Source organism: Drosophila mojavensis, unplaced genomic scaffold, assembly GCF_018153725.1.
Source record: "Drosophila mojavensis isolate 15081-1352.22 unplaced genomic scaffold, ASM1815372v1 contig_74, whole genome shotgun sequence".
Taxonomy (NCBI): domain Eukaryota; kingdom Metazoa; phylum Arthropoda; class Insecta; order Diptera; family Drosophilidae; genus Drosophila; species Drosophila mojavensis.
Window position 1 is genome coordinate 6846848 of NW_025318899.1, and position 11931 is coordinate 6858778.

An 11931-nucleotide genomic window follows, 5' to 3' on the forward strand; every position below is an offset into this window, starting at 1 on the left:
GCATAGAGTTTAGAATTTCAAAGAGCTTTCCTTCACAGATGTAAAGAGTTAAAATATATCATTAGAATATTGTAAGGGAAAACAGTTTCCATAACTTCAATTAGAATTCGCTTAATGCGTTACATTTGTTGCACATTTTAGCTGCGACTATCGAGCAAATATGTTAATTTGTTGCATTTGGTATGCATTTCAGACATTTGTCCAATTCAGATATTCTATAAGTACATAGCATGTCAGAGGCAAGTGTAAATTCTAATACAAAGGACAGCGAACAAGCTGTCAGAACGACTGCAATTGACAATTCGTTGCATAAACATGTTGTGTCAATCAATATTGGGAGATTAATGCACAGATATGTTGACAAATATTTGGACAAGAAAGGGGGGGAATACAATTTTTGGAAACAACAATTGCAGTTGCAATTGCAATTGCAATTGTTTACACGAAACATGCGCGTACATGGTTTATAAATTAACATTATTATGATTATGTTTTCTATATATTTTGTTGTCGACTTAAATACTATGCAAATAACTGCACATAACTAAGAAACCAGAAACTAAAAGCCAGTTTAGTGTGGGATCAATTGGCTTAGGGCTTATCGAAGCCCGCAAAATCGGACGATTCTGAGTCATCGTCGTCCCGCTCGACGCCTATGCAATGGATGCCCGTTCGCAGCATGGGCGTGCCCTTGCCCTTGCCCAGTACACGCGCCGCAATCACCAGCTGCAGCACCTCCTTGGCATTGTTCGAGTTGACAATGTGCAGGACTTCGCGCAGCAGCTTCTCCTTGTAGGCAAAGAACTCGATCTTCATCTCATAGAAATCGTGCTCGTCGTGCTTGGTGCCCGTAAATTCGGTGATCTTGCAGTGCAGATTCGGTGTGGCGCTCACAACCGGCACGAACTTGGTGCCCGGTGCTCCCGTGTTCTCAAACAGCGTCACTGGCAAATTGAGATCGATCAGATATCGATGATTGATCTGCAGAAACCCCAGGCTCACGACAATCGTATCGCCCGATCGCTGATACGTCACACAGCTATCGGAGCCGAAGTCGTCAGTCTTTAGGGTCGTCGCATCAAAGTGCACATGATGATCTGCAGAGAGAGAGAGAAAGAGAGAGAGGGAGTTAGTTTAGTTTTTAATATGCAACTAAATGCAATTGCATGTGCTTAAGCATCAAGCACGCTTGCTCGAGTTGTAAACACAACTCGATTAGCACACATCGCAGCTCTTATCATTAAATATGACGCATGATTCCCCACAGACCCGAACCGAGTGCCCAGCATTGCGTGATTTGTGTGTTTGCTTGAAGTACAACAAATTAAGTTAATTGTCCTCCCTTACAAGCGTTTTGCTGTCATTTTTAAGTGCAAGTCTCTCGCTCTACATATCGACTAGTAGATACCCTTTTAGTTATGGACATACTCATCGCACACTCAGCGTCGCGTCTTTCTAGGGCTACACACGTCATCAAACTAATTTCTGTTTAAGCCCTTTATTAATTAATCGAATTACATTTTTTTTTATCTGGCACCAAATAAATATTTTATTATATTTCTGATTTAGAAATCAAATATCCAAATTTTCAATTAGTCTTTCGGACTGTCAAACTTGACTACAAAGTGAACAATATTATTAGGTGTGAGGCCCAAAGGCCTCCAAGCCAAGGCGATTTCAATTAACGCAATTAAATTGGGCGACAAGAGATGTAAGCTAGGGAAGCAGGGGCTATATGATTATGGAATGATAGTTGTATAGTTTCACTTACAGATGTTGAAATTGATTTAAAATTTAATCACATCTCATCACATCAATTGTAGTTTGAGTGCTTATTTGCAGTTGTAGAGTCATTGGATTCCATTTGATTAATGACAGCTGCATATGCAGTATATTCGAAGCTAATCCAATAATATCAACCTATTCTACAGCTACAGCCTCATAGTTCTACAGTCACTGTCCACAATTTTAAAGTCTTTAAAGCCGACTTACGTCTAATTTATATTACATTTTATTCAATGAAATTAAGTTCACATTCAATGGGCACTCTCAACTATGCTGTTCCATAGTTTGAAAGTCACTGCATTGACTTTACAAAGCAATACATCAATAATTCGTAACTATAAAATACAGTTGAAATGCCTTTGACCTTTTGCCACAGTTTTAAAGCCACTGCCTTTGAGTTACTTAATGCAGAATATCCAACATCCACTTAACCTTGCTCATATTTATAGTTTTCAATCCACTGCCTCTGAATTAACCACACACAGAATTCGTAATTGTGGCAGGCCCCCCTACATTTACAGTTTTACAATCATTGCCGCTACAGAGCAGGCAATTGCAGCAGTTTCCTCATACCGCACAGTTTGACAGAGACTGACCTGCCCTTTGCAGAATACCTAAATTTAGCTGACCTTATACAAAATTCAATGATAAATCGAATACTCTATGCATTTCACAACTACTGCTGCTGCACAGTTTGAGTGCCACTGCATTCGATTTACAGTTGCGCATTCACTTTATTGCTTTTGCAGCTGTCCAAACGAAATTCTGATGCAATTATCGTTTATAATTGTAATTGTGTATTGTTAACATTTCATTTAATTTCGATTTCTCTCGTTTGCATTGCGAATATTCTAATCCGGCGTTGCCCGGCAACAGCTGCTTGCAATTTGGCCTGCATCGAGTTTTCTTTCCGCCCTTTTCTTGTAATTTCCATATTGGTTATGGGCAAACATAATTATTTAGAAATTGTGGCCAGAAATCAGGTGTCTGGACAGGTGTGTGTGTGTGTGTGTGCAGCGGTCTCTAATTTCCAACTTATTTTGCCTGCGCCTATATAGATAAATAAATAAACAAACAAGAAACAAAGTAAACGTCTCGCCGGTTGAGCAATTAAGTAAACTTCCACAGGCGGGCGAACGACCGATGATCAAGTTGCCAATGATGTTTAAGGTAATGATGATGATGATGATGACGATGTTGTTGACGCCGAGGAAATTGCGTGTAAGCGTGCAATTAAACGCGTCCACATTTGCCAAAGGTTGCCAGGTTGAAGGGCAGAGCGAGAGCGCGAGCGAGGGGCTGCAGCGGGGGCAACGCCAGCGAAGTGTTCCGGATTCTTACGATTCATTTACTTGCGCACAAACGAGGGCTTAAATTGCATTAAAATTGGGTCAATGGGGACCAAAACTCGAGCAATCCATAAAAAAAAAAACAAACAAACAAACAAATCTCAAGTGAAATTTAATTCCCGAAAAAAAAAAAAAAAAAAAAAAAACATAATTCGATATCGAAGACAAGGCGAAGGCAAAGGCAAGCTATAGGCATTTATAAGTATATTTATATTTCATACTTAATAATAGATTTATGCTGTATAACAAGCAGGAAGCTATGCTTTAATTGATGTGATTTGTGCCTGTTATATTTTTATACCCTGTCATTGAGAATGCCCAATGGGGTATACTTCTGTTTAATGGGACAGGAAGAAGTTTAAAATAAATATTCTTTAAATATATTTCCGATTCAGGGATGAAGTAGGACCTCTATTTGACTCTAGTCAGTCTTAGTAGAGTGCACCTAGGGTAACTCTAAGACGAGCATTTTCGTCTGGGTGTAGACGGCAGTTTGTTATAGAAGTCGAAATTTATTGACAAAAAATATAATCTCAAACAAATTGTTTCCATAATTTGTCGGAAGTCGAGTCAGCTAGGAATATAAAATAAATGTGTATACTTAAATAAAGATTTATGTTAATATACATATTCCCATATAATTGCTATCAAAAATTAGCAAAGACTTTTATGGCACGCTAAAAGCTTCGAGGCGTGCTTCGCTTTTACAATTTCATTAGCAACAATTTTTTTTATGCAAATATTGAAACAGAACTTGGAACGATTCATACACAATCTATTCTATATCTATGACAGGTTGACGTAGTTCAAGCAACAATAATTCATGGTTTCGAAACATTTTGGCTATAAATAAATAAGACACAGAAAAAAACGTCTAGAGACCAATGAACAAATAAAACGAAATTCTGTGGGCCGGCGGCCCCAAATGCTTGCAGCTAATTGTTGAAATATATTTTTAAACATTTGTTGCAACAATTGTTTATATGACTAAAGTTGTTTGGGGCTCACTTGAGTAAATGATTTTTATCGGATATGGATAGGCGTCAAAAAATGTCTGAAATTTGTAATCAAATCGTATAATAGATAAAAGTAGAGAGAATAGCAGAGAAATAATTTTGTTGGTGTACCAAGAACATTTATCATGAAATAAAGACATTTATCATGTTGTGTGTGCGAACAGTTCATAAAATATATATTGACTTCAATAGTATCATTAGTCAAGCGATAAATTGGAGCGGGAAGTCAACTATAATTTTAGTAAGCCAGTCCTAGATATGTCTATATTAGATGCAGGCTTTGCTCGATTGCAATCATTCATTAATCAATAAAAATGCTTGTATATGATTATGATATGATATTTGAGAAGAAATACTAAATATATGATATAAATTAAGTGAATGAAAGTATAAATATTACCTATAAATATTCCATGTTATAAATCATATAAATCATATATTTAATTTATGGCATTTCTGCCTCAAACATATCCAAATATTTCTGTAGTATTTTAAGCAGAATTAAAAATCCCTTAAAGCAGCTGTATAATTAATATACTTATCAAAATTTATTATTTGAATTATCTTTTAGTTTCTTGTATAAATATCAACGTTTTTTCTTGCAGCTATCTTTTGGTTTCCCTTAATCTAAAGCTCTATAAATAATACAGTTTGTTGTTTATTATGCACACAAATTTTTAGCTGATGCAGAAAACAATGTTCAGCTTTTACACCTCGTGTTTTCATTTGTCATGATAAATGTGCATGAGCCCAACGGCTGTTTACATATCTGCTAAATAATATAGATATGTATGTAGTTTGCTATTCTATATAAACGGATATTCATATTTTGCTTTGCTATGCCACAAAAGTGAGGAATGTCTCAGCAAAGAACAACAAAACAAAATTCTTTGCTTTGCTTTTTGGCCGATCGCCCGCTCAGCAAAGACACAAAATATATCATAATATTTATATATATATATAATATATAGCTATATTTATATATGTATGTGGATATGCTTGCGACAGATTGAAATTTATTCGCATTTAATGCGACTTTAATTGAAATTATTTACAGGAAAAGCCACTCAGCGGGTATTTTCTGCCTGCCTAATGTAAAATTGAACGCGCTCAAAAAAGTTTTTGCTTATGAGAATAATTTGTTCTGCTTCTTCTTTGTGACGTTTTCTTTCAATTTACATTAATCCAGCTAAATCTGCTTAGAAGCGAATCAATATTGAAGGACGGACGAACGTACGGACGAATGGACGGACGGCAAGTTCGTTCCACTCTCTGCCTTCATTGAGGCTTGTTTGCTTTCATTCTTGCTTTCAATGGAAAAGTCAAGCTCTATGCAGAGATCAAAGAGAGAGAGAGAGAGAGAGAGAGAGAGAGAGACAGACAGATATATATAGATCGATACCAAGATAGAGAGGGAAAGGGAAAGGGCACTAGAAAGAGAGAGCAACGCAACAAGAAACTTTCCCCATCGGGGCACATTTTGGGTTCTGATTTTGCCACGCCCCTCTCCAATCTCTAGCCAGTTTAACGACTCTCAGTCGATCGCAATTGATGAACGTTTACTCTATGCATACAGCGGGTAGAACAATGTTATTCAATTGGTTTGTTTGTGGAGCGGACTTAATTAACATCCCAAGTGGGTTGGGGAGGCAGGCAGCGCGCTCCACAGTGAAAACCTTTTCAAAAGTTCTCCGCTTACCAGCGGCATTCGTTCCGCTCGACGATTGTCAGTGCCCCAAAAGCTCTGACGTAGGAATCTCTTTGTTTTCCTATGAACAGTCACATGTTATTCAGCTGCTGCTGCTTCTGCTGCTGCTGAGAGATTCCCCAAGCAGTTGGGCACGTATAATTTCAGTGGCTTGTTAGCAAAATCGAAAATTAACTTGGAAAATGTATAAATTTACAATTGAGCACGAATTGAATACGATTTTACATAAATTATATATTAGCAAAAGTTATACAACATTTATTGACGACAATTGGCAGCAAAATTAATTTAAAAGTTGAGCAATAACTTTGAAGCGGTAATTCACAGACTCGTACACCTGTCACATAGAGTGACTACTGTACATTTTATTATTATGCATTACCTAGTGATCTGCTATTGCAATCAATAAACCCCATCAATCAGTAGACAGAATCAATTCGGAGACATTCTATCAGTTAAGCAGCTAAAAAATAAGTCAATCAATCAATCAGTTATCTGTAAATCAATTATTCGATCAACCAATCAATCAACCAATAAATCTATCAATGAGTTCGATCAAATCAGTCAATCAATCTGTTAGCTAATAAATCAATTTCAAGTAATCAAAAAACAGTTTGGCATTCATTCAATCGGTTAGAAAACCATCTAGGCAATTAGTTAGGCCGTCAATCAGCCAATCAGTATAAAATCAAAATTACATATCAGTCAGTTCCTAAACAATTAGTCGTTAGCGATAAGACAATCACTCAATCAAAAACACATACTGTCAATCAGACAACAAACGACTCAATCAACAAAAAGGTCAATCAAACAATAATCTAAACAGCCCTCAGATAATCAAAACAATTTCATCAAGTGTCCCTCAAGTGCTCAAACCTCAAACTTCCACTTAAGAGCTTGAATTGCTTTAAGTACGCTCTCTCTCTCCCTCATCAAGACTTCTTAACAAGTTTTCACTGTACTCAAGCGAGCAATTCGAATTTATATATGTATGTATTTTATATATTAGTTAATAATTGAAATTGTTCAATGAGTGGCACACATTTTGTCAGCTCGTGCGTCTCTTTGGGCTGCTCTACTTTTCTCTGCTCTGCTCTGCTCTGAGCTGTTTCTGTTGCCATTTGGAATGGGCAATCGAGAAATTGGGCAACAGCGGCGACAACATATAAATAGGCATCCAAATATTTCTGAATGTGTGTGTGAGAGTGTGTGTAACACGATGTGCCCTTCGAAACGAATGCTCCTCCTTCTCTCCAGCTCTCTCGCTCACTCTCTGCTGTTGCCCTCTCAGTGGGGTTCCAAACTGCATAACGTATGCAACTTGTGTGTTTATGTTTACGTTTTTCCAAATCAAAACAATTGTCAAGGTGCCACGGTACACCTGTCAATCAAAGAGCAAGGCTGCACAGGAATATGCCAGCATCCCCTGGTTGCATGCTTACACTGCGAGAAATTGAGCGAGTTTACATGCAAATTTAGTTGAGTTCTTCAAGTTTATCAAATTTTTGGATTTTTTTTTTTTATATATACATATGTCTTTGTGTTTTTATTAGACTCATTCACGAAAGTGAAATGAGTATATTGGTTTTGTGCAATGTCCGTCTTGCTGTCCGTCCGTCTGTCCGTCTGTCCGTCTGTCCGTATGAACGCAATCTATTTCGGCGCTATTGAAGCTAGAGACTTGAAATTTGGAACACATACTCGTGTATATCTCCGATTTATAAAGTGTTAAAATTTTCCCGATCCGCCTACTAGGGGCGTGGCAAATCGGAAAATGCATTTTCCGATATACCCGAAATCATGTTTGTTGAAGAGCTAGAAAGCTGAAATTTGGTATGTAGGTCCGCGCCGACCACCCAAGATCACAAGCTATGGCGGATATATCTCCGCCCATTAGGGGCGTGGCAAATCGGACAAAACTGTATCTCCTAAAGTTATAAACTTAGAATGCTGAAATTTTGCACGTAGGCTAATGTTTTAATTCTATGAAGATGGGTGAAAAAATTATATATCTACGCCCACTAGGGGCGTGGCAAATCGGACCTGAAGATATAGTGATTTTTCGAATTCTGCTATATTTTAGGCACTATTGATGCTAGAGATCTGAAATTTGGTATATATACGCGGGTTGATCACCCAAGTCCAACGAGCTATGGTAGATATATGTCCGCCTATAGGGGGCGTGGCAAACCGCAAAAGTTTATATCTCCTACAGTTTAAGAGCTAGAAGCTTCAAAGTTGGATAGTTAAGTTACTGGTGGCCTCCTCTATCGATGCCCCAAAAATAATTATTAAGCCTCTTTAGGGGCGTGGCATATCGAAAAATACCCTGTAATTTTCACATTTTTTGAGCGTAAGAATTCAAATTTTGCATTTATGTAACCGCTTGCTCGTTCTAAGAACTGGCTAAAATTGAGGAGTCTACGGCCACTAGGGGCGTGGCAATCGGTATTTACAGTGCCCGAATTGCGACATTTATATGCGTCAGTCATCTATTTATGTATATGTACACATAAGTAGGCTTATAGGCATTGATAGCACGGAAGGAAACATTTTTATAAAATTAATAAAATATAAAAAAGCTAAAATAACAAAAATTTGCAATTTACAAAAAAATGTTTTCAGCGGGATTTGAACTCGCACCCAACCCAAACAGCATGTTTGTCAAAATAGCTAAAATAAAGATCGCCGGCGCTTCAGCCTACAGCACCACCGCGTCGTTTCGATCAATAGTAGTTAAAATGAAATCACATTATTGTTATGACGCCACATAGCAAAGAAAAGCCAGTGTAGCGGCTGGAAATTCAAAAACAATGCAAAGACAAATCAATCGCAACGGGATTCTTAGAATTTGCTAGAGCACGCATTTATGTGTACATACATACACACATACAAATGAGCGCGTGTATAAGGCTGGAATGCTTGATGCTATGCGCGCAGGCAAACATATATAATTATATATACATATGTATGTATTTGCGTATATGTATTTGAGGGCTATTTAAGAAGAACAAATTTAAACTTATAAAATTATTCGACTAAGAAAATGAAAAGTATTAAGTGCCATTCAGTCAAGCTCGCACCTTCCCAAAAACGAAATATGTATGAAAAAAAAAAATAATAATAATAACATAGTAGAGGTTCGAACCTCCCCTACTCTAACATTACTTGTGTCGCCCTTAGCACCCGCGCCACTGCTTTGATCGGGGAATCAGTTGCTAAAATAGAATAGCTTAATAAGAGAGCGTCATCAGACAAAACTACAGTAACGGCTAGAAAGTCCAGAAATCAATCGAAATTCTAAGAATGTGAGAAAAGGCGCGCTTCTGTCTGTACGCATAGAATAGACGATGAGTGTGTGCACAAGCATAGGAAAATCGCGCTGATCTGCTGTTAGCTTGAAGCCGGTATCCAATGTATGGATATAAATACATATATAATAAAAATCAAAATTGTATAAATTATATATGTATGTAATTTGAATGCAATAGCTATCGATGATTTTCCAATTTTAATGGCAAAATGCCGTGTTTTTTGCTGCGCACTAGACTCGAAAATTGCACTATATACTCTGGTTGACAGCGTTTGGGCTGTGAATGAGTCTTCTGCAATCGGTATCGCCCGACTGCAACGTTCTTACTTGTTTTTATTTTTTCTTAGTTTCAATTTAGTTTTTTTTTTTTATTTTGAATAATTTCTTTTTTTTTTATAAATTTTTCCTCAAGTATTTTTTTTTTTTGTTTTTTTAATTTTGTATTTTTGTATTTTTTCTTTTAATTAATTTTTTATTATATCATTTAATTTTTTAATTTTTTTAATTCTATATGTTTTTTTCTATTGTTTACCATTCATCACCATTTTTTCGCCAAGTGTATGCGAATGTTTAAGCAGAGGGAAGCTCTCGAATGGCATTTGCAAAAGCAACAAAAATTACAATAACAATAACACCTATTAATAGTCAGCAAACTATTGCAGTTGCATGCAAATATGTATGCGAGTGGCACATGGCACATGCATGCATGCCTGCCTGCCTGCGTGTGTGCATGTGTGCATGTGCTTGCATGCATGAGTGCGCGTATGCGAAACAATAAAACATTTGTTGACAGACCGCGCTTTGTGCAATTTAATTAAAAAGACAACTCGAAAGGCGCCTCGTTGGGGTGGCGAGGTGGTAAATCGAGGCGATAATTGACTTGGATCATGTTTCCAACTAGGCATCTATGTATGTATGTGTGTCTGTGTGTGTGTGTGTGAGATGATTGAGTATGTGTACCTTTGTATACAATTGCAGCTGTGCTTTATGGGCCGCGATTCATTACTGCCATAAATAAGCGAATTGCAAACAGAAATAGAAATAGAAATAGAAATAGAAGTAGAAATTGAAATCGAAATCAACTAATCTGTGGCGACATTCCCAAGCACATAAAACTGCTTAAATCAAGCGAAAAGAGTGCTGTGTGGGCAAGCATGCACGACTAGCAGATGCTCTGTAATAGAAATTGTGAGTGCATAAGAGTTTTTTTTTTTTTTTTTTTTTTGTGCAGTTATTAAGTTTAGCAAATCTCTGATCTAACAAGTGTCTATATTAGGAAGTCTCTACTGTATACACTACACTGGTCAACCGCTTACTATTATATGTTTTATATATCAATAAATCTGGTTACCTTTCTGAATCTTTAATGAGTCAAGCGCACTAAATCTTGGTAAAAGCTAAAGTGCCAATTACAAATACATTTTAACTATAAATATTTACATATGCATAAGTTTGTATGCATATTTACAATGCCAACTCAACAATCTAGTAGCTTATAGAAGCTAAAGCCAAGTAAAGCTTCTCACGGAAATAATAACCTCTTAACAATAATAAATATAGTTATATGCCTTATAGGGAACCGGTTGAATGGGTTTAAATAATTAAATGCAAATATTATTATTTTATAGAAATGGTAAAAATAACGTATTAAATTTTCAATTCTCCGTTCTCTTCTATATTTCAATAAAGTTTTATTAAACTTGTATAGCTCCATGTCAAAAGCCTATTTTCTATTTAATTCTCTACACGTTGTTAAGCATTTGTTAACAACATTTTGTCTATCAGTTCATTAATTTTATGATTAAGTGTTTGTCAAGCGCTTTTTAGCTTCCAAAAAATTGATAAGAAGACAGTTCTGATAAGGAAAAGAAAAATGTGGCCAAAGTTGTGTAAATGAATTAGAAAACCAACATACATACACGCACACGCACACACACACAGGCAGAGACTTACACGTACTCGTTTCAAAATCAGGAACTAAGTGCAGCTCGCATTGAAAATTGGCTTACGGGTGACCGTGAATAAGTATTATACAAATATTATATTTAATATGGCGGCAAAAGCGAAACAAGCCGAGACAACACAAGGCCAAACGGAAGAAATACAACAAAAGCAAATGTTGAAGGTGTATAAACTGTCGATATTTTGATTTACTATTTGCACAAATCTCAATACATAACAACAACAACAATAGCTAAACTGTCAAGGCAACCGCAAAAGGGGGCATCGAGGGGGCTGGCGTCCCATACATAACAAGCAAGACGCATTGGCACACACACCCACATAACACACATGCACACACTCGGAAATTACCACTCAAGCACACGCACACACATAAGTAGCTGTTGCTATTATTGAATTCGAATACGATTTTACATTATTGCCGGCCGCTTTGACCGCTCAATTTGCGCATGCAAATTGCAACGGCCAAGCGAAGGTAAACGAAAACATTTTTTTGCCCTTACCTGTCTGCGGTTCGGCTACTTCGCTGGCGCACTCGGACATCGTAGCTGTTTATAGTGCTTAAATGCTGGTTGTTGATTATTAAATAAAAAATAAAGTGTAGTTTCACACACAAAAGTTGAATTTACGTCTTTGTATTTTTTAATTTGCTCTGCAATTGTTATTTAATTTGCGTGCCACAGAGAGACGCGGACGACGCTAAACAATAGAACTGACTGAAGCAAGTGTGACCAGCTGGCGAGTGCACAAAAATGGTCCTCAATATCAAATATATCGATATAATGTGTACCTCGTTCG

The 11931-nt window shown here is 36.9% G+C and overlaps 1 protein-coding gene across 2 annotated transcripts; it reads right to left on the bottom strand.

The window, feature by feature from the left end:
- Window positions 1-480: 480 nt before the first annotated feature.
- On the bottom strand, window positions 481-11861 carry LOC6581636 (UPF0687 protein C20orf27 homolog). 2 transcript variants are annotated; one of them, XM_002007324.4, is made up of 2 exons: window positions 11637-11861; window positions 481-1097 (listed from the first exon to the last, which is right to left on the bottom strand). In XM_002007324.4, exons 1-2 carry the CDS (start codon window positions 11674-11676, stop codon window positions 592-594), a joined length of 546 nt encoding a protein of 181 aa, XP_002007360.1. In that variant the 5' UTR covers window positions 11677-11861; the 3' UTR covers window positions 481-591. The 2 variants fall into 2 exon arrangements, with proteins under 2 accessions (XP_002007360.1, XP_015017434.1); XM_015161948.3 differs by lacking the exon at window positions 11637-11861 and adding an exon at window positions 1429-1545.
- Between the last annotated feature and the right edge of the window lie 70 nt (window positions 11862-11931).

Coding starts and splice junctions, on each gene's coding strand:
- LOC6581636 (XM_015161948.3), bottom strand. CDS start 1,474: ATGACGTGTGTAGCCCTAGAAAGACGCGACGCTGAGTGTGCGATGA. Junction 1,098..1,428: donor CGACGCTGAGTGTGCGATGA/GTATGTCCATAA, acceptor CTCTCTCTGCAG/ATCATCATGTGCACTTTGAT.